This window comes from Phoxinus phoxinus (genome assembly GCF_949152265.1).
Source record: "Phoxinus phoxinus genome assembly, chromosome: 14".
Classification (NCBI taxonomy): domain Eukaryota; kingdom Metazoa; phylum Chordata; class Actinopteri; order Cypriniformes; family Leuciscidae; genus Phoxinus; species Phoxinus phoxinus.
In genome coordinates, this window is record NC_136889.1 from 17,150,825 (window position 1) to 17,175,023 (window position 24,199).

General features: G+C 36.8%; 1 protein-coding gene across 1 annotated transcript in view; it reads right to left on the bottom strand.

Annotated features, from left to right (window-relative positions):
- Positions 1–24,199, bottom strand: part of zcchc24 (zinc finger, CCHC domain containing 24) — a 48,694-nt gene that overhangs the window by 22,207 nt on the left and 2,288 nt on the right. Inside the window, exon 2 of the mRNA XM_079636074.1 lies at positions 22,619–22,819. Coding sequence (XP_079492200.1) covers positions 22,619–22,819 — 201 coding nt within the window. The remainder of the gene's footprint in view (positions 1–22,618; positions 22,820–24,199) is intronic.

A 24,199-nucleotide genomic window follows, 5' to 3' on the forward strand; every position in this document is an offset into this window, starting at 1 on the left:
TAAATCTGTTTCCACAGCCAATGACACAAGACCCTCAACAGCTCTATCTATTCCCGATAGTGATCGTGTCTTAAAAATGTCCACACAATATTTCTCAAAACTTTCACATGCAAAAGATCCTTGATATCTGCATCGGTCAAAAACCCCATTCCCAAGGATCTCTGTGCCAGCCCGGCTAACCCTAAAGACTTGTACAGCTGCAAAATGGGATTAAGTTACCGTGGCAATGAATGACATGAGCAGGTTGATTGGCTTGTGTGTAAAAAGATCGAGGTAATGTATCTAAATGTTTCCATCTTATTTCAGAGCACATGGTTGACATAGTGAAGAGGACATATTGGAGCACTGTTTTTTTTTTCATACGAGACACATTTTCTCTTCAGCTGAAAAGAATGTTTGTTTATGAGCACTTTGGATGTGGCTGTGCACATGTGAGCCATTTTACAGTGTGGTTTGTTGCTGTATCATCATACTATCTGTTTATCTGACTAGGCTACGATAACGGCGAGGGATTTATTGTGTAGTAAATATCCATGTAAACGCATGTCATCCCTCGGCTGAGCTCCTCTCGGCCGTGTCCAGAGGAGAGGGCTGTCTGTTATGTCTCCTGCCACAGAGATAAGCTCTATCTGTTTACATTTCAGCCTGTTTCACAGTCTTCTCTCAGATAGCCTTGCCAATTTCTCTCTCACTCACACACACACACACACACACACACACACACACACACACACTCACACACACACACACACACACACACACACACACACACGAGCATGAAAACTATCTCTAGAAAGAAGTACAGTAAAAGTACAGTATTTTGACTTTTGGACACTTTTGACCAAATGGCATCTGCAAACAAATGACTCTAGAGAAGAACCTTCTAGCTATTTTTTTGCAATAAATTTTAATCGATTGCAGTGATTTTTAGTGGATGTGTAAAGTCAAGTTCACACAGGTGTCCTTACAAAAAATGAGTATACTTCAATTTCATTTTATTAAGTAAACTTTATAAGTAAAGTTCAAGTATATTTTATACTTTATATAATAAGTATGTACTAGTAGTATCCTGTGAGTGTACTGTTTCAATACTACTTGGGACTAAATTGGCCAAATTGTTTGTTAGCAAAAGGGTCACACATTAGTTTAGGGTCTCAGTATTTCTCATTAATTCTCACTATTAACTATGACTTTTACTGTACCTCAATAAACTCCTAATAACTGCTTTTTAATAGTTAGTAAGGTAGTTGTTAAGTTTAGGTATTGGTAGGATTAAGGAATGTAGAATATGGTCAGGCAGAATAAGGCATTAATATGTGTTTTATAAGTACTAATAAACAGCCCAAATCCTAGTAATATGCATGCTAATAAGCAACTAGTTAATAGTGAGAATTGGACCCTAAAATAAGGTGTTACCTACTTTTATGTATACTTTAAGTGTAACAGTAATAAACTTTGAGTACACAACTAGTTTACAACTACGTTTTTCATTGAACTGCAACTATACTACAAGTGCTCTTACAGTATAGGTATAGTATACTAGTTAAATACTTGTAGCACATTTTTTAGTTTATGAAAGTACACCAGTAAACTACTAGTTTAGTAGTTTTATACTGCAAGTATAGTTGTAAGTTTTCTTTATAAATCAATATTTTCAAACTATGTAATTGGCTACTCAATCAAAAGAGTACACACAACTACACGCCAAGTACACTTAATTATAATAATTATACTTTTAACTATATCTCAATCAAAATATTGAGTACAAGTATAGGCCAAAATACTTTGACTTTTGTGTCAGTATAAGTCAAGTATACTTAAATATAACTTTAAGTATTTCTGAGAAGTACATAAAGTAGATTTCTAAGAAGTACTTGAAAAGAAGACCTTTTAAAAGAAGTATAATAATAGCACACTTGAAAAAAATTCTTTTTTTGTGAGGGGTCCCAGAATACAGTAGATATAGTTCATCACATTAACAAATATTCCATTTAATGTGATATTTTGTCAGACAATGCAAATACATTTATATATGAAGTGTGCAAATATTTTTTAGGGGCCACTGGAAGACCAGGAACCAGACAGATAAAGCGTTTCAGAGAAGGACTGGAGCAGAATAGAAGGAAGATCACAGGTCAGACTGTAAAAACATTCCCATACTGCCCTTCCCCCCCTCAGTCTTTCTCCCTCTCACACCCCCACTACTTCCCTGAGCCCTTCCAGCCGCCACAGTGACTCAACACAGGCCTTCCCGCTCGCTACAAGAGCCTCTTTTGTGCCGGGCTCAGAACCAGTCCACCACAGAATGGGGTTAACTCATTCTTACAACATCAAGAAGTCATTTCCTGCATTTAAGCAACAAAAAAACAAAAAAAAAACTTTCAAAAACATATCTGTTCTACCACATATCTAAAAATATAAGATCAATTTCATTAGCCTCCAAGATGATGTTTGTAATGTGTCAAGAAAACGATCAGCCACTTGAATGACCAATCGTCATCATCACAAAAAATAGTATAAAATTGTATAAAATAAATGCTGTATTAAATATTCCCGTCGTCATGACACTAAGCATGAATCCTGTGGTCTGTTGACTCTGTACAGGAATTAACATATAACAGGACACCATATTTGCAGTGTCTTTGCACCTACAGCTGAATAAATAGATGGAAGGAAGAAAAGTCCACTCAGAAATTTAGAATGCAAACAAATGCAAGAAAAATTCAAAAAGTTACATCATAACATAATCATTATGATCATCAATGCTGACCATCCTAATGTAAGCTAATGGGAGATTTTTAGAACTTTTATCTAAATTAACTAATACAGTTTATAATCCTCCAAGAGATGTGTTGTGAAGAAGAAGCAAAGGAAGAAGAATGAAGAGGAGGAGGAGGAAGAAGAAGAGGAAGAATGAGTAATATTAATACAGTGGGGGTCTTGCAAGCACTTGCAAGATTATTTGGCTCTAAAGACTTAAAACACATGTTGGGTATCTTGCATGAACACTTCAGAGTCAAATCAGTTCTGTCCAAAGAATTGTCAGGGTGAAGAATGATATCTTTCCATGTTATAGGCTTAAATTATACAGACACTGAAAGCAGATACTTTTTTATTTATTTCTTGTAATGTGTTTCTTTGTTCCCCTTTATTACTTTATATCTACTTGTGTGTTTTAGTTATTTTACTTAAAGCTGCAGTCCGTCGTTTTTCCTCTTTGTCGCCATCTTTGTTAGAAATCTGCAATTGCAGTTATTCGCGGAATTATGAACTGTGCGTGGGTAGTAAATCGGCATGAAACAGCGCGGATGAACACAATGTATTGAGGCTGCCGCGTCGCTGTGGATACTGTAACGTTACTGTCATCAGCAATCTCAGAGTATACTTTTTGAAAGTGTCAACATTAGAATTTTCATCGGAAAATGTCATCTGAACAAGTAAGTAACATTCACTTTTGTTCTGACCAAATTCGGGAGGTGGGGGGAAGCATTGCAGTTACGTTAGGCTATCATGCTGATTAAATCTAACGATTGCTTATATCACGTCAAAACGTGAAAAATATATATTTTTTAAGTCTTTGGGTTTTACAACTGGTGAATCTCCAGTTGTCACTGGTGATTGTTGCTTTAAACTTTCGGGATCCGCCATACCAAGTGCTAAGCTAAACCTCCACCTCCATCATCCACACACGCTAGCCGGGGACTCCTTCTCTATGTGTACAGAAGTGACGTAATGACGCAAAGACATGCTCGAAATTCCCGCGGAAATCCACCAGTACCACTGGAATTAAAATCATTATTACAAGCTTACCGTTTTGAATCGAGGTAAGGCAAGCAGATCGTTTTGAACACTGGCTGGTTACGTTTTTTTTTCAAAAATGTCTTTTTTGATATTTTTAAACCCAAAAAAGTGCCGGACTGCAGCTTTAATTAAAAATTCTTAACTTACAATTGTTTTGATTTAATATTCATTTGTAATTATTTTAAAAACTTAGAATTATATACGGTAAGTATTTTAACAAAAATCCACAAGTAAATGTGATATTCAGAGTTAGTAAACTCATTAATTAATAAGAAAAAAATAGTAAGAGCAAGAATCTGAATCAGATCGGATTGTGAGGTGCCTAAATATTCCCACCCCAAACACAGCTGTTTTCCCTGATCCTCCATAATAACAAACATACTCTACTGCTAGTAGAAGATCTGTCCAACAGGAGATTGCCTGTACTGTGATTAAAAAGGGAAGAAAAAAAAAAGACCTGTGGTCCCCACTTGTGCTGTAGTCAGCATCCCACTGGGTGAACAATACGAGCTGACTTCCTGACCCCTTCGTCTGGGGATCCTAAAAACAAACAATGGGACCCTTAATTAACATCGGCCATTCCCAGCACTAGGCCCTTCCTGACGGTCCCGATTCAGACCTGAACACAAAGCTTACTGTGTTATTCCTCTGACACCATCTACTGTGCTCGTGTGTCCTGCTTCTCAGTATGAACGCAGCCAGTTAGAGAGAGAGAGAGAGAGAGAGAGAGAGAGAGAGAGAGAGAGAGAGAGATCCCCCCTTTCACATCCTGAGGTCAAAATATGAGCGATGGCATTCAGTCTGGAATCTAGTGACACTGGTGAGACGGATGGATCAGTCAGGGTTATCTGTTTATGATACCAGATGAGCACATGGTTGTACATTATCTGTTCTCCTAAGCTGGGCAGGATGTGTTTCCATGTTAGATAAGGACAAACAAATGGCCATTTCGCTGAAGTTATTAGGTTGGTACAATGTAATCAAAGGAACTTGTAGATCGTTCATAGTCTTGTAACAACAAACAACCTCTTGGTAACAATACCAATGACCTTGTGCAGGTTTATGGTGGCATTGTCTATGGTTTAAAAGCTGGTGGCACACAAGAGCGACTTTGAACAATAATTCAGAAGGTGACTTCCTGTGACTAACCATTGGAGAAATCCTAAATGCTCACATCAAGTTAAAGGGATAGCTCACCCAAAATGACTTTCTTCTGCAGAACACAAAATAATATATTTCGAAGAATGCCGCTAAAACAGTTTTGGTTACCTTTGACTTCCATTTTATAGGCAAAAAAATACTGAGGTATATCTCAAAATATATTATTTTATGTTCCACAGAAGAAGAAGAAAAGAATTACGGGTTTGGAATGACATCAGTGTGAGGAATTTTTGGGTGAACTATGCCTTTAAGAAATCAGGCTGGTCTCAAAGAGAAAAATCCCAGAGAACCAAATACAACTAAAATCAGTGGAAAATCTCCAAATCATAACCAAAAGCCCACATATCAAAGTTTATCATGTCCTTTTTAACCAGCAGATTGTATAACATTAGCATCGACATCCACTGCTTATATTTGTTTTCTTTCATTAACTTTTGGTCTCACAAGACCAGACATGACCACAACCTCTCACTGAGAAATTATTGAAGGATTTCAATTTATGAAGGATTCTGGACAAATTAAAGTTAATGAAAAGATAATTATGATGGATTTGTTAAATAATTACACTCAAACTCTAGTCCACATCAGTGAAAGGCTGAACGTCTCTTTATACCCCATCTGCACAGAGCAGGAATCGCTGTGATTGTTTTGATGGTCTTTTTAAGACTGTCGCCATTGTGCCCTTTAATTTGTCCTCATGAATCTCGTTTGAAAAAAAAACAAAAACAGAACAACTCTGAAGCAGAACATCAGTCACATTCGTGGCTTTCTCATTTCTAAATATGACAACAGATCACAACTCTCACTTGAAGAGATGTTATCATTATCCGCCTCTGATTGTTGACATAGAAGTCTCATGCAAAGGGACATCTACAGGGCAGAAAGAGGGAGGCGCTTTTAATGTCGCATCAGCAAAAGTCAGAGGAAGAGTGCTATTCTCTGTGTACAGAACACAAAGCAGCTGGCAGGAAACCCGCTTTTCATATTCTTTTAACTTTGATTTCCGTTTTGAGGAAGTGTGCTAAGTGTGCTCTCCCTGGTGCTGGCCTTCATCAGCTGACCGTTTCCAATTCCTGACAAGGACTTCTCTAATCGTACCAGCAGTGAAACTGTTGCTTTACTATAACTATCATTTATAAATATACACGAATGTCCAAAAGTTTGGGGTCAGTAAGATTTTTTAGAAGTATCTTATACTCAGCAAATATGCATTTATTACATCAAAAATACATTAAAAAAAACAATAATACTGCAATATAACTACAGTATTTTCAATGTTAATATATTTTAAAATCGAACTTATTCCTGTGATGGCAAAGCTACATTTTTAGCATCATTACTCTAGCCTTCAGTGTCACATGATCCTTCAAAAATCAATCTAATATGCTATTTGATGCTTAAGATTTTTTTAAATTATTATTATTGTCAATGTTGAAAACAGTTGTGGTGCTTATGTGGAAACCGCGACACAAAAAGAAAGTCCAAAAGAATACCATTTATTTGAAATATAAATATTTTGTAACATTATAAATGCCTTTACCGTCCTTGCTGAAAAAATAGTGTTACTTTAAAATAGACTTCTTCTGACCCCACATTTTTGAACAGTAATTAAATGGACTTACTTTAAAAGTAATTATATTAATAGTGTCAAATCAGATGAATCACTGCAGTTCAAAATGGCTTTTACTATTGTAAATAATTATGTTGTACATAAAAACACATGTTTTGGACCATGCATGTGAGCGCTAACTACGGTATGCATTGCAACATCAGACTGGTTGTTTCCCAGCCCAGGACAGCAGATTGACAGGCTGTGAGAAACACTGAGCAGCTGGTCTGGACAAACATGAATGCAAACAGAGTTATGAAGCAACATCACACTCAAATTCATTTACTTAGTGCAGTTTGTGTACAATAACATGCATTTCTGTAGAACAACTTATATAAATGCCAGTAAACTCAGTCAATGTCAACTATACTTTCTTTTTTCAGCAGAAATATATGATCCCTCTCTGATGCAAACACACAATCTAAATAACACATGAAGAAAATTCACACACTATTGGGACAAACTGTTTTTCAACAGTGCAGTAAAGAGATTTTTTTTATGAAAGGCACTAAATTCCGAATAAAACTCCTACAAGTCGAAAGTTAATGGTTTCAATAAATCTAAATACTTATTACTGACAGTCAGTTTAAGTTGGATTTCAAAACTGAAAAGACTTAAAAAGAATGACTATAAAGACAAACATTTTTGTAAGCAGTTTCACATCATAATACAACATTTCCAGCAATGTTTGACGGCATGTTTTCGTTCAGAAGGGAATCGACTCTAACTCAGATCATAATTCTCTCTTGATTTAAACAACTGCCTGAAATTAATCCTGAAAGCAGATAAAGTTAATATATAGTGTACAACAAAATGCACACTTAGTTCAGTCAGCAGAGGCCATATATCTAAACAAGAGTCCTGTGATTTATGCCACGTCGATGAATATATGTGGCTTTTGAAACAATCATTAAAAGTTTTCTAGCACTCTCAGAGCAAAAGAACTGTCAAATGGCCAAGTACGCACTATATATTACAAAGCATTTTAACTATACATATTCACACCTCATTACTTGGGCCTGACAGAGTTTCTGATTGAAAATTAACTTGCTTATGTACGTGGTTATTTGTTTCTATCAAGAAGCAGGAAATGCATTGTCATTTTGGCTCCCTATTAGAAGCATGTTTATGTAATTATCTCAGCAAGAGACTGAGGAGAAGGTGACTGTCTCCTAAGAGCTCAGTGATTGCCTCTTACATCAGAGTGTTTTCCTTTCACAGGCGGGAGCAGTTGTAATGGAAGTTTGTCTCAAACAAAGGTTTCTTGTCAAGCGAAATTACACAACCCCAGGCTAATGTTTACAATTTCACTATCTTACATAATGATAACAGCAACAACAAATCATAAAAGCTTTATCGCTCTGACCAATGGCACACAAACTGCTCTGTGAAATAAACATGCAAGTTCAAAAAGGTGTTCGCTTTGTTAGTAATGAAAGTAGTCAAACTGTGAAGTGCTAAGGTTTCACTCATGCTGATTATAATGGGGTCCCATTTGTTCAAAATAGCCTCCGAAGTGTTGAATCTGCCACATTTAATCAATAGACTTAAGTGACCCGAAACACCTGAAGGAACTAAAACATGCAAAATAAGAACAACATGTGTATGTTGAAAACAAAAAAGACGTGAATGAAAGTTGCATCACAAACAGCAAATTTCCTGATTTGTTTAACTTACTATACCAACCTCCAGAATTACAATAAAATTAAATATGTAAAAGGTGATCAGTTGACTTAACTTAAAAAAAGAGAGGAAGTCCGTTGCCTTAAAAAAATGAAGTAAATAAAGTTCATCCGTAACTTAAAAAATTAAGTTACGTGGAATTGTCAAGTTCACATAACGCAATTTTTTCAATTACGCATGAAGTTTATTTAATAATTTAACTCACTGAAACTGGCTTCAAACTGTAGAAAGCTGCTCAAAAACAGAACATCAGGACACTGGAGAAAGACGAAACAGGCTATATATATACACACACACATTCCAGTGCCATGATTACGATTTGAACAAGAGATGTATTATGTCAAAAGAATAATGAGAGCGCTGTATGAAACCAATGGCATTCATGTGTTTTTGATTAACATAAAAGAATCTACAATTTTCCCATCAAAGGATATGAAGACAACAGATCCTAGCTGAGTATAATCTACTGTATCTGGCTCCTCGCTGAAATTCTTACAAATATACTATGCAGTGTAAATATTGTCAACAAAATTACAGACAAAAATGTTCATTAATAAACTGTGCTTTTTATTTTATAAAAGATAATGAAGACAAGATGAAAAATGCACATCCTGAACAACTTCAATCTTGCGTCTTTTGCAGCTTCTCGCGCATGACACGCTGTTCTAAAAACGCAACGCTCAATAAAAAATTAGTAAAAAAATTTTTAAATGCGTTTCGAGACCTTTTCATTTTTTAAAACGTTTTTTAAAGCAAAAATGCGTTCTGTGTGAAAGAGCCCTAACATTGTCTTTTTTAACATGAAAAATCTAGAAAGAATCGATTGTTATTTGGTTGTTTCAAATAATTTACTACAGTAATAGTCAATAATGATTGCCCTGATACGGCTGCGTAAGCTGAAGCTGATCAGTGAATGGACACCGGTAAAGTCTTCACACCCTATACTAATGAGATTAATCACATGCGTACACAACATAAACTAAATATTATATTACATCAAATGTATAACATCAAAACATATAACAACAAACGCACAAGTCAACGTGAACTAGACATGATAGATTACATGCTAGTCAGAATGTGTAAGTCACGTTGTGTTTACACCCTTTCCACAACAAGGCACTTAAAATGGACAATAAACAACTAAAAAATTATTAATTCACAATATTAGAGTACTTTTTGTTATTTTAGCAACTCAGGTTAAGCTGTTTTTGTTAAATGCGTGATATGTTTAAGTCAATATTTCAAATGTTTTAATATATGCTTTAATTTAGCATTTTTCAGCAACTAAAATGTTATTTTCATCGACTAAAGACGTAAATTTTGTGTAAAACTGGCTGAAAATAAATATTGATTACATTTAGAATATACTTATTGAAAAAAAACTGTAAAAATTAACAATAACAGTTGGTTCTTTATGATTATAAAAAGTTTTCTAGCATGGATTGAGCAACAAAACAAAACATCCAGCATCTCGTGTGTTGCACAGCGCAACTAACACAACACATCAAGCAGGGAAAATGTAAGTAGGAGACAGAAACATGATTGTTACCCTGTAGTAATTTCTTATACAACAAAAGGCATTCTTTTCTGCACCCTGTACCATGTTTCGGCGATTTCCTAACAAGACCGACATTGATCGGTTCAGGGTGGGAGTCAGAATACTTACTGTGAATGACATCCACTGTCACTATGAGACTGTGACACAAAAAAGGGCATTGGCAATAGGGATGCATTACAGAGGACATGACTCACGAGCTGAGCTTACATGCAGGGACTCTTACGGTTTTGCAAGCCGCATTCCAGCGCACACATTTTCCATGAGGAAATCCCACTGCACCTCTGTATGCAGGGTAGATTGACCCTCATCGACTGAAACAATCAGATATTCGACTGGCATAGTATAAACAAGAATTGGGCCACGGCTTTTTGAGGTCACAGGAATTCTGGGTAACGACTGACGGAGCAAAAACGTTCCCAATTAGTCGAACTTGTTTACATAACTCTCACTAGCTGGCCCTGGGCAGAGCAGAGTTGGTCAAACAGCTGCTCAATGGTGTTCTTTTCTAACTAGTGCTCCCCGTGGAGCTCCGCTAGGGCCAGAACCACTTCCCTTAGGTGACACATGTGAGTCTGAACCGCACACACCAGAAGACATAACCAACACGCTTCCTGCCCCCACGCTCTGCTCCAACCGAGCCATGACATTCCCCAATTCCTATCTGGCCGGGATGGCTGTGTTTTGATACTCTGGCCCTGCTCTGACTGGGGAGCTTGGCCCACTATATCTCATCTGCTGGGAAACGAACGGAGACCTAGACAGTGCACTGGGAGAACGCACGAGAATGTGATTCTCAGCGCTGGCTTTAGATCACAGGTCCCGCTGTGCCCTGTGAAGTCAAATCCTCAGTGTTTGTGTTGGCAGGGAGTATGTAGTCCTCTGGACAGGACAAACCCTTAGTGGGGACCAGCTTACCCTGGAATTCATTTCCTTTTGAGAAAAGATCAAATTCACCATGTTCATCATTTTCCAACTGTCCTTTCTGGCGTGAATCGAGGGAGAATCATTGCATCTGGATGGGTAAATACGTGGATGAGCCGTATGACAAATGGAAAGTAAATCACAGAAAGTGAGACTCCAGGGGGAGGTAAAATGCATTAGTGTTGATTTGAGTAGGTGTGGACACTATCGTGGGACTGGACTTTTCTTGTGTTTCCACTGACATTCACACAAGCAACTGAAATTTAAAACACGACAGTTCTGAAGGTGATTTACAGACGGGTCTCAGGCTAGTTTTATAGCCTGCTGTGTTTTGTCCTAATAAAACTTAACATTTGTTCTTTTAGAATTTGTTTTCCTAAGCTGTTTAGCTTAACCATTGTGTGCATTGCTTTAGAACAGAGATTTTTCAACTTTAAAAGCGAGGAAACAATTTTTTTCATATTTTTTATTATGTGTTTTAGGGCTGTCAAAAAAGGTGTAACCCTGCTCTGGAACACCACGCAATATAAATTGGATTGAATTGAAAATATCTATTTTCAGGTTTATACATCTAGCATTACTCTAATAGTGTATAAAAAACATATCCACATAATAATTGTCAAAATTGTCAAGATAATATTTTAATAATTTGCTTTGGCTTCAGTACAGTAACAATATAAAGGCAATTATTTAATTCAGAAAACATCATGTTGGTAATCAACATTTTAATTTTTTACACTCTGTATAAATAAGTCTGTTATACATGAAAAGATTTGTATTTCATGTATAAAATGCATTATATATGTGCACAGTTTGTAAATTTTAGGGAGAGGTATCCTCATATTTTGGGGTCCTTAGCATTAGATGTTTGAAATAGCTAACTTATTGGCAATAACAATTATATCACAGTCAACATAACATGACCATGACTGCTATGTTTTCGTAAATGAATCCACGATTACATCATAACACTGACATAACTACGGTTCAATCTGTTATAAACCTAATTGCACATGAGCAACATTTTCCATCACCAGTCAGGGACAGCAAACACCCTTATAAAAACAAACATCAGTGTATTTCAGTGCACAATGTTGACAACGTCACAGGAAAAGTCTGTAAATTACCTGAGCCGAGCTCAAAGAGGTGGAGATATTTGATCATGATAGGACTTTTAGCAGTCTGCAGGGAACTCTCATCATCTTTCATAAAGGGAGGTTTGCCACTTTAATCCCACATCTGGTCTGCATTACCATTCCATGCAGCTCTGACTTGAGTCTGGGGCTCAGAGCCTGAACAAGAACCTCACCCTGTCTCTGTGTCCAAAGACTATAAAACACTAACGGCTTGAAATTAAAGATGACACTGTCTCCTTCACAAACACTTGCATTTTATCTTTGTTTCTGGAACGTTTGCAAGTCGAACAATTTTTTATTCATGAAATCAGTGTTGGAATGAAGAAAAGGAAAGATAAGACAAGGAAAAAACTCTGATATGCCTTCAAAACAGTGCTCTACATTTAAAACTACTCATTCGTGTTTAAAAAGTGAAACTAAAATAGTTTTTTAAAGGAGCATGGATATTTTTTTCTCTTGTCCTGAGGGTAAACATCGCTCTGAGAATGCTCTTGCAATAGTCGAAACAAGACTATTAAAGGTCAGGGAGTGGTTTCTCATGATTTCTCTTAGATGTCCTAGTAAAACTGTGGATTGGATTTAAGCACATTTAAATCATAAACTTGTCCCCTGTTTATCTTGAGGGCAAAACATTCTCACTTTTGCAGTATTTCTTGTCTCACTGAGTCCATTCATACCACATTAACTTGAACACAAATGTGTTGCCTTGTAAACATATTCTCGTGAATATATACAAAACCAATGCTTTATGAAGCTTTAATTTACATTTCCAAGAACAACAACGGCTAATATCACCTGCAAAAAGGGGCTAAGAAAAGTATCTGAAAATAATTGCACTCATCATTTCTTGCTGAGCACATTTTATGTGTGATATCCCTGAATATAATTTTTTGTTATTATCGAATTATGACACTGTTGGACGCGAGAAAGAAAATCAGATGATTTCCATATTTGAAAAAAAGCATTACTCAGTGGCCTTGTGTTATCTCTCAACGCTCAGCACACTAGCTCTCTGAATTAACTAGATACACATGACTAAAAAGACAGAGAGATGCCTGTTTGACAAGTAGGCCAATGAGGCAACATGTGCCTCCCCTTACAGAAAAACCACATGAATTTCACATGTGCAAAAACACATGTGGTCACATGTGACCACATGCACATGTGATTTTTCACATGTGAAATTTCACATGTAAAAACATGTTAAAAGCACATGTGAAATATGTGGATCACATGTGGATTACGTGGGAAATGTGTGCTTTTGGAACATTTACACATGTGAAGCCCATGTGATCACATGTGAAGCCCATGTGATCACATGTGAAGCCCATGTGATCACATGTGAAGCCCATGTAAAATTCCCATGTGAAACCTATAATCACATGTGAAACGTACAATTCCCATGTGAAACCCATGCTATCACATGTGAAACCCATGAAATCACATGTGAAGCCCATGTGATCACATGTGAAGCCCATGTGATCACATGTGAAGCCCATGTAAAATTCCCATGTGAAACCTATAATCACATGTGAAACGTACAATTCCCATGTGAAACCCATGCTATCACATGTGAAACCCATGCTATCACATGTGAAACCCATGAAATCACATGTGAAACGTACAATTCCCATGTGAAACCCATGCTATCACATGTGAAACCCATGAGATCACATGTGAAACGTACAATTCCCATGTGAAACCCATGCTATCACATGTGAAACCCATGAGATCACATGTGAAACGTACAATTCCCATGTGAAACCCATGCTATCACATGTGAAACCCATGAGATCACATGTGAAACGTACAATTCCCATGTGAAACCCATGCTATCACATGTGAAACCCATGAGATCACATGTGAAACGTACAATTCCCATGTGAAACCCATGATATCACATGTGAAACCCATGAGATCACATGTGAAACGTACAATTCCCATGTGAAACCCATGATATCACATGTGAAACCCATGAGATCACATGTGAAACGCACAATTCCCATGTGAAACCCATGAGATCACATGTGAAACGCACAATTCCCATGTGAAACCCATGATATCACATGTGAAACCCATGAGATCACATGTGAAACGCACAATTCCCATGTGAAACCCATGAGATCACATGTGAAACGCACAATTCCCATGTGAAACCCATGATATCACATGTGAAACCCATGAGATCACATGTGAAACGCACAATTCCCATGTGAAACCCATGAGATCACATTGGAATAACATTTGAAACCCATAAACAATCTATGTTAAACCTACACCCCATGTAAACCTTTAACTTCATGTGAAACCCATGTAAAAATCTTTAAAGGACAAGTTCGGTATTTTACACTTAAAGCCCTGTTTACAGATCGTATCTGATGAAATAGAACGGTTAAGATTAAAATTTGGACACATGCTGCTGTCGCGAGAATTTTAGGTTTAATTCGCTTTTGTGGACCTATTTTGCCAAACGTGTCACACCCGTGATTCTTCCGTTGAGAGCTTGAATAATAGACACTCCAGCGGCGGAGTAATACCGTACTTCACACAGCACATTCAATACTAGTCAATGGAGTTGGACAAAAACTACGATAAAACCTGTTGGAAAGCATCTTTTTCAGCGATTTTTTTTTGGGACCGTATCAGTGAACACCCCTGACCACTCGGTGAGTTTCACGTCTTTGTAAACGAAAGTTTAATGTGTTTTTAGGAAGGAATCTTCCAGTGCACATAGACTGCCATTGTGGGGGTGGGGGAGGAAAGCGAAATAAAACTAAAATTCTCGCGACAGCAGCATGTGTCCAAAGTTTAATCTTAACCGTTCTATTTCATCAGATACGATCTGTAAACAGGGCTTTAAGTGTAAAATACCGAACTTGTCCTTTAAGCAATATACCACAGAAAACAGTATGCCTACCATGTTCTTCTGTAGGACCTATAGCCATGTTTCCCAACATTAAAACAAATAATTCAAATTGAGCTTTTTATTTCATTGTAAAATATGCAATACAAATTAAATTTTTGAAACAAACAAAGCAAAACCAAAGTAAATATAATCATAAAAGGGCATGTGTGTATTGTCTCAGTCCTCTGTGTGTCCTTCAGCAGGCATCCTGTTTTGGGATAGAAAAACAATCAAAGATTAGGGCAGTGCAAACACAAGTCTATCCTGATAGAGTAAAATTTGACTGATAAAGTAACATTTTCTTTCTTTTCTTTCTAATGTCTTAGATCTCTCAGTGGTTATAATGTCAAGTTATGGGGTCCACCTCCTTCAAGTCCCAAAAATGTGCATGCATCCTTCACAAAAGTAAAACCGCACGGATTACCTTCAGAAGGCCTTCGTTTATCCCCCTGGAGCCGGATGGATTACTTTTGTGATGCATGCACATTTTTGGGACTTGAAGGAGGTGGACCCCATAACTTGATATTATAACCACTGAAAGATCTAAGACATTTACTAAAATAACTGAAAATGTGTTCGTCTGGAAAATGATTGACAAATACATCTCGAATGAGTTGAGGTGGATCAGACTAGGGCTGCAACAACTAATCGCTAAAATCGATAATAATCGATTATGAAAATCGTTGTCAACGAATGTCATTATCGACTAGTTGGTCTGCTCACGTGACGTGGAGATATTTGAGTATATAAAAAAAATTAGTTGAGTGCGGAGCGGCGCCTCGCCGAACTGGACAAAAGCGAAGCGAACTCCCCGAGCGAGCCACACACTGCGCGAGAGAGAAAGAGTGTGTTTGCGCGCGAGCGATAGTGCGTGCAGTGACCGAGTGTGTTTGCGCGCGAGAGAGACCGAGTGCGTCCGAGAGCGAGCGATAGAGTGTCTGCGCGCGAGTGTGTTTGCGCGCGAGCGACAGTGCGCGCAGAGAGACCTAGTGTCTGCGCGCAAGAGAGACAGAGTGTGTCCGAGCATTTGTAAATTGGTACATAGTAATATATAATTACTATATAAGAGACATGGAAGTTTGATAAATGGACAACAATATATATATATATATATATATAAAAAAAATCCTACCACTAAATTAGCAGACTGATTTGAATCAGATAGACAGAAGATGCAAACACTTTCTTGTCTGTCCCAAGTACCATTACAAGGGGAATATTTTTTCCACAATTTGCAGCACTGGATTTTTCATTCTTTACTCTAAATGACTCAGAGAAACTTCACTAAATGCTCGGAAAGGATGAGCTGCAAAATACACACCATACGAGGTGGTCAATCCATTGTATTTTTTTGTGAGTGTGTGCGTCTGTGAGTGTGTGCGTGCGTCTGTGAGTGTAGTGTAGAGAACAAGTTCTGACGTTTAAACAAATCCTGTTAAGTTTTCTGCTTTGTATTTTTCTTTATTTTTTTAAATGTATTTATTGTTCTGACAGCTCAGGTCCCTTAAACAAAAATATACATCTTTTTGTGCACTTTAAAAAAAATCCTATATATTTGGCAGATGTAAAGCTGTAACGCCGGTGCGGCTGAAGCAGAGATGAGGCAGGATCCAATTGACACACTAGATAACGGGACTCGGGAACGAGAATAACCAACATCAACGTTAAACATTAAACAAGAACTCACAAGGACAGGGCAGAAACACAGGTCTTAAATAATCAGAGACAAACGAGCTAAACAGGCTAACAAGGGGGCGTGGGAAATGAGAGACACCTGGGATAACTAATAGACAAGACAGGGAAACACTAATCATGACAAAAGCATACATGTGTATGTTTTTTGTGTTAGTCAATTAAAACATTTTTTTATTACTTTAACAGCTCAGGTCCCTTAAACAAAAATATACATCTTTTTGTGCACTTTAAAAAAAAAAATCCTATATATTTGGCAGATGTAAAGCATACATGTTTATGTTGTTTGTGTTAGTCAATTTAAAAAAAAAATTATTATTTTAAAAGCTCAGGGATGGTTAAGGAGCAACCTGTTTGTGCACTTTCTGAAGATTTTTTTGCACTGTGAATTTGCACTGTCAGTTCTGTTTTTGAATAAAGGGTCGGAAATTAATGTTTTTTTTATTTTATTTCTATCCGATTAATCAAAAAAATAATCGACAGATTAATCGATTATGAAAATAATCGTTAGTTGCAGCCCTAGATCAGACCACATGGGGATCACACTTGGATTATCTGAAGATACCTTTCTGCTCGTCGTCTCAGATCTTTCAGTTTCTGTGCCATGCAGACCTTGATCTCAGTGTCTCCGATGCCTTGGTGCTTCTTTTTGACATGGTCTGTAAGAAATTAGATCAATTACATTAAAATTTGAAAACAAGTTACAGATCACGGTTCTATTGTTGTTTTCAATGATGTGTACATATCTGTTTTAACCTCTCAAAAAAATGTTTTTTAGGGTTTCATGACAAATTAATGAACCCTTTAAAGAGCTGATACAATAATATTTTGTTCAACGCAAAATAAATATTCAGACATGCTTACCAATTACTAGCTGCACCTTTTGTAGGTCAAAGCTCTTTCTTTTTTCACCGACAACTCCCTTTTTCCCGGTGACAGAGCAAAAAGAGAAGATGGAGTCCATAAGGGATCTGGTCAGCTTTTTGTAACCCTCACATCTTAGAGCACGATCTAAAGCAACTGGGTTCATCAAGTTAGTCACAGACTTGTTCTGCAAAGCAAAAATAAAATAGAATACATTCACAGACTTGTCAACATTGTGTTTGTTATTTTCTAATGATAAAATCACAATTAACTTTGTGTATTCTACAACTTTCACTTGGCATCAAAAATGTACCTTTTAAACTTGACAGTAATGAAGATTTGCCATTTATCGTGATAATTATCGATATCAACTGGGTGGCTGGGGGCAGACTGAACTGCCTGAATGGCATCTTTGACAGCTTTTGTAATTTTGTCAGCAAGTCCTACATTCAAATCAAAGGAACGAACAGTTAACACACACAGTTAACACACACAGCAATCGAGTTGAGACTTATTAGTTGTAGTATTATTACAATATTATAATCAGTCCCTCCTGTTTTTCACGATTAATGTAAACACGGATGTATGATACAGTCGTGTCTAAAGAGAATGTAATAGGCAGGACAAAAATAAATAAAACATCAGATATGGTCAAAAGATCCGATCTGTGCATTAAGACTTGCAGTGTAAATGCAGCCATTGTGAGTTACATACATGAGATCACATGTGAAACATACAATACGATACATGTATGAATGATCAAATTAAAATAATCACCCAAAAATCAAAATGTTGTCATCACTTACTCACCCTCAAGCTGTTCCAAACCTCTTGTGTTTAACAGACGGAAAAAAATTAAACAGGTTTGTAACAACTTGAGGGTGAATTTTTGGGTGCACATTTCTTGAAATTACCACCACAAAATCAGTAATTCTGATCACAAAACTCACTAGGAGTAAAGGATTTTTTTGTTGCAAAATACAGTACTGGTGGAACTGTAAAATCGAAATTGGTTAAAAGTTACTGCAATGGCTCCCCTTACCCTCTTGCATTTGAAAGTTTAATCTTCGCAAACGCCTTATCTCCTTATCCTTGGTTTTACCCTCTCCTCAAGCTCCTTTACGTCATTTTTGTAGTCTCTCTATCAGTGTAGAAAGAGGAAAAGTGTACAAGAGAAAGAAAATAGAGAAAGTCTTAAATGAAAAAACTTCAAGTAGTGCTGGACAACTTTCTAGAATCTTGTAATTGTTAAAAAATATCTCTGTTATCTGTTGCTCATCTAGAGACAACTAATGAATTGGGTTTTGTTATCTTTCACCTTTTACTGCCTATTTGGTGACATATGTATGAAAAAGACACTTTTACCACATAAATACCGTAAGTGTAAACAAATCAGATTTGTTTACATTTATCTTTGGCCGTTTTGGAGTCCAGATTGAGTCATACTCTGGAGTCCCGTTTGAGTCATGCTCTGGAGTCCCGTTTGAGTCATCCTCTGTCTGAAAAACAGTGTATGGAGTGTAAAGAGTCAGCAGTAATTATGAATGATAACACTACCATCCAAAATAGTTTGAAGCTCAAGTGTGTACAAACTTCAATGATAAACATATGCCCAGTCTCGTCGAGGTAAGGGAGGAACAGCCTACTCAAGATTTTGATGTGAAAATAATGCCACCGGCCTTGCGCCGCCGGCTCTCGGCCCCGCACTGCTTGTCACACCCAAGTTATTTTTTACAGTAAAATACTGGCAACACTGGTCTTTTAACTGTCCAAACAACATGGCTAAAAACCATGGGTAATCGGGCTTTCTCCTCGTTGGCTCCTAAATTGTGGAATTCCTTGCCCTCTGAGATTAGGAATGCAGAATCCCTTAGTGTTTTTAAATCGTCCCTTAAAACGTACTTTTTAGGGCAGCTTTTATGTGATTCATGTGATTACTTTGTTTTTTGGCTTTTTATATATACTGTTTTTATGGCCTGCACTGTATCTTTTATTTATTTTCATGTAAAGTGCTTTGAGATGCAACTGTTAAAGGCGCTATATAAAGTCAGGGGTCAAGAGTAGGGCTGGACCCGAATATTTGAATATTATGAATAAAATAAATATTAAAATAAAGATTTTTATGGAGTAACTCCTGTAAAACACGGCTTCGCAGGGCTTATTGCTTTAATTTAGTGTGCCTCCTCTATTTTAAAACCTACGAGTCGCCACTGCATATGACATACAACAAATCATCAGTTAATTATATTTAACTAAATTAAAATAAAAGGCCGTTGAACAGAAAGAGACTAGATGAACGTGTTTGGACAACATATCTGCACCTGATGTTGAGGAGCCTCATCTTCCTCATCGGAGTGAGTAACATTAGGCCAATCTTCCTCAATGTCAATTGTAGTCTGACAAAACAGCAAGTGTGTTGCAAAGGGGAAAAGACATAAGAGAATTAACGTTACAACTTACTTAAGACAAAGGTAATAGAAAGGAGGCGAAATTAGAGAAATTGCGAATTAAGGTCATTACATTTTAGAATTAACTAGTATAACTTAGAGGCCATATCTCTCAATGATAGTGTAACATACCTTTGGTTTTGATGGAGTCGCCATTTTGTGCGTCTCTATTCACTGACGCTCAGCCTTTTTTATTTCCCCAAGGCTATCTATATTCAAACAAAGCAAACGTGTGGAGCAGAATATTGAACATATTAAAAACCGTGAGGAAAATAACGAATAAAAAGCACGTAATGTTAAGTATTTCTTATTACATGGCTAGGTTGAATTTTAATGTAGATTGCGGTCTGTTATTTCTTGATAACAGACCGCTGCGAAGTAACGTTATAACAGACCGTTGCCATGAAAAACAGAGCGTTGCCACGGACGCAGGATTCTAACCGTAGAGACGGTTAGGGACTAACGTTATTTTCTTTAGCGGAAGCAATATAAATCGTTTTTAAATCAACAAACTCCTTTTTAAATGAATATTTTGTGTCAAATTATTGATTTATTTAGTAGGTAGCCATGTAATAAGCGGGATAATGTATATAACGTTATATATATACAATGTAGGCTATAATGAATCTACAAAATCGATGTCTGAAGCTATAAGTAACAATGAGCTGGGCATCATTGACCATAACAATTATAGCGACCATAAAAATTAAATATTAATTGATTCACTTACCGTTTACTACGAGAATTTGGGCCGGAAAAGCTTTCCAGCCGCATTTAGGTGGCTTTACTCTAACCGCTCCGTGTTCCAGTCAGACTGTCAGACACGTTGCTCACGTCACCAAGCTCAGTTTGAGTCTGCGCAGTACGCCTGGCGATCAGGAAGTGAGTGCTTCAGTTCAAATGGGCTTCACTTTTCTCCGTTGAAATCGACAGTATATAAGAGGTTGAAATCTATGGGGTCGCTGTGTCCATCTTATATAGGCTACTGTCTATGATATTCACCAGGGGTGCCATCAATTCTGAGCACGACTGTATGTAACATCGCCCCATGTTGATTGCTGTTTACACACACACATATATATATATATATACATATACATATATATATATATATATATAGTTTTTTTTTTATTTACTTTTATATATTATACAGTGTAACAAGAGTCTAACAGAGTCTTCTGTCTAATAGAGTTAGTTCTAATAAATACTTATACCAGTATATGGACGGGTGAAAGATTAGCATTTGACATGCATATTGATAATGTGTTGAAGAGGCTTAGGCCAAAATTAGGTTTCTTTTATCGTTTAAAAAAGTGTTTTCCATATGAGGCCCGAAATAAAATAGTAGAGAGTGCATTTTTATCTATAATCGATTACGGTGATCTTTTATCACCTAAAGGATTTGTTTGTTTCTGTCACGGACGCATCATTGCATTTCATATGATTAATTAGCTTGGTTATCTTTACATCAAAGGAGAAAGCTACATATGTACTTATTTATTGCAAAAGCTAATTACCCTCTTATATATTAAATCTTCTAATTTATTACACAAATAGTTATCGCACTAGATCCGGTTCTCATATCCGGCTAAAAGTGCCAAGGGTATTGTCAGAATCTGGTAAATGTGCTTTTTCTTTAAAAGCTCCTTGATTTTGGAATGAATTGTAAAATATACTAAGATGCACTTCCAACTCTGAGCACTTTAAAATTTCTCTTGCACAATGTTCTAAAGGAAACTTGTAATTGGTTTTCTTGATTTGCTACTATATTTAGTTCTTAAATATGTATATTGTGGTATTGTCATTTTGTGATCCTTTTGTGTGAAACTTTATGTACTACCGTCTTGACCAGGTTTCTCTGGGAGAAGAGATAGTAATATCTCAATGTGATTATCCTGTAGTGTTGCAATCCTGAATAGTTCTTCAATACATATTATATAACTAAGAAGAATCTCCATCTGGTCAGTATTTTTACTTTGGTCAATAGCTTATTCTGTTAAAATAAAGATTTTAAAAAGCCTACCACATGTGGTGTGTATTGCTTTTATACAGACTCATACATTCATACCAATAATCAATTTTTAAAAGATTTTGTGCTTTGTCAGTACTACAGACTGCATATGTAGCTCAGCTTGGGGATGAATGAAACATCAACATTGCGTAAGTTGATGTGTTTGGGCCATTACATATAACATTTTAATGTGTTGTTGGGGAATTTGGCTATTAACTTGTAACCTTTTAATTATGAACGAGATTCAAAAGATCTGAGTCAGTAACTTCACATTACAATAAAGCTGAAAATGTGTTTTCCACATGTGCCACTGCTCCATTATGTTCACGTCCTGAAACTTTGTTCACATGTGGTGACGTTCACATGTGGTGAAAACTTTGTTCACATGTGGTGACGTTCACATGTGGTGAAAACATGTGATCACATGTGGTGAAAACTTTGTTCACATGTGGTGACGGTCACATGTAGTGAAAACATGTGATCACATGTGGTGAAACCGTGTTTACATGTGGTGACTTTGTTCACATGTGAAAAACATGTGATCACATGTGGTGAAAACTGTGTTCACATGTGGTGACCTTGTTCACATGTGATCACATGTGGAAAACATGTGATCACATGTGGTGAAAACTGTGTTCACATGTGGTGACGTTGTTCCCATGTGATCACATGTGGAAAACATGTGATCACATGTGGTGAAAACTGTGTTCACATGTGGTGACGTTGTTCCCATGTGATCACATGTGGAAAACATGTGATCACATGTGGAAAACATGTGATCACATGTGAAATTCATGTGTCTTTTCTGTAAGGGTCTGGCTGCTTACCTGAGGGCAGTCTTTGATATAGTGTCCCTTGTTGAAGCAGAGATGGCACAGGTAGTTTGGTGGAGGTCTCTTGCTGGGCTTGCGTGGCTCAGAGGACAGGGAGAGGTCGGAGAAGTGGTCCGTTAGAGAGTTCAGCCCGTCCACTATGTTGTTAAGAGAGCCGTACGGGGACACGCTTTTGTATAAACCATTATTCAGGGCCTGCAGAACATAACATGACATCCACAATCCAACAATTAGTTATCCCAATATGAACACAGAAGCAGAAAAATGAAAGAAAGTTCACCCAAAAATTTAAATTCTGTCATTAATTACTCACCCTCATATCGTTCCAAACCCGTACATCTTCTGAGCACAAATGAAGATATTTTTAATGAAATCTGAGAGCTTTCTGTCCCTTATCAGCAACGCAACTACCACTTTCAAGCCCCAGAAAGGATAAAAAAATACATAATTTATTTTACATTTATTATTTCAAAAACATTCATCTCCAATGTGCATTCACGCAACAATGTCAGCTCTCATGTCAACACAACACGAATGTATCATGGTGCTGTCGTGAATACACATTGAAAATAATGTAAATTATGTTTTTTTGCTCAAACAAAGCACGCGTGTCGCTTAATAAAATTGAGGTTAAAACACTGGAGTCACATGGATTACTTTAATGATGTCTTTATTACATTTCTGGGGCTTGAAAGTGGTAGTTGCGTAGATTGTCAATGGAGGGACAGAAAGCTCTCAGATTTCATTAAAAAATATTAATTTGTGTTCAGAAGATGAACAAAGGCCTTACGGGTATGGAACGATATGAGGAGGAGTAATCTTTGGGTGAACTAACCCTTTATTGCTGCTCTCAATTAAGTAAATCCTATAGACTAAATCAAACATTTAAATATGATTTTATAATCAAAAACAATGTCCTCAGTGATGTGGAACTCTATTAGGCATATTAACTAATTAATGAGATTCCTAATTCAGAATCAGTTTCTAAATTGAGGCGGCATAATCCACTAAAGTCCGTGATAAGTACATCAGTCTAAGTAAGATTTGCAAATCAGATTGCTATATAACCACCGAGAGATAGTCAAACACACTCTACTGAAACAAATGTTTGGATGGGAAGATGTTGCTTGAGTGATGTCTTCCTCTGGTTACGGTTTGGAAGGTTATGTTATTGTTGAAGTCTCATGTTGGACAGTTCTGAAACTTTACGTGGCAAGTCCAGATAACTGTCATCTAGTTCTCAGCAAGCCAGGACAATAAACAGTTTCTGCAGATATCTCTCAGACTAGTCTCTTTTCATCAGGTAGAGCAACTCTGGATACAACAAATATGCCTTATTAGATTTGTTTTTATATAGCTGTACATGTGGCAATCATTTTCTATTGTGGCCGGTCAAATCCAGCGCATATAATTTTTTTGTGATAAATCAATGAGAAACATGCAGGCCAATTCCTCCTAAATTTTTTACTTTATTCTGAGCGTGTCTTGCAAAATATTAAGAGTTACTAGAAATTGGAAACATTTAAACGTGTTTATGTTCAAAATAAATTGGCCTATAAAAAGCTGTGTCATGAC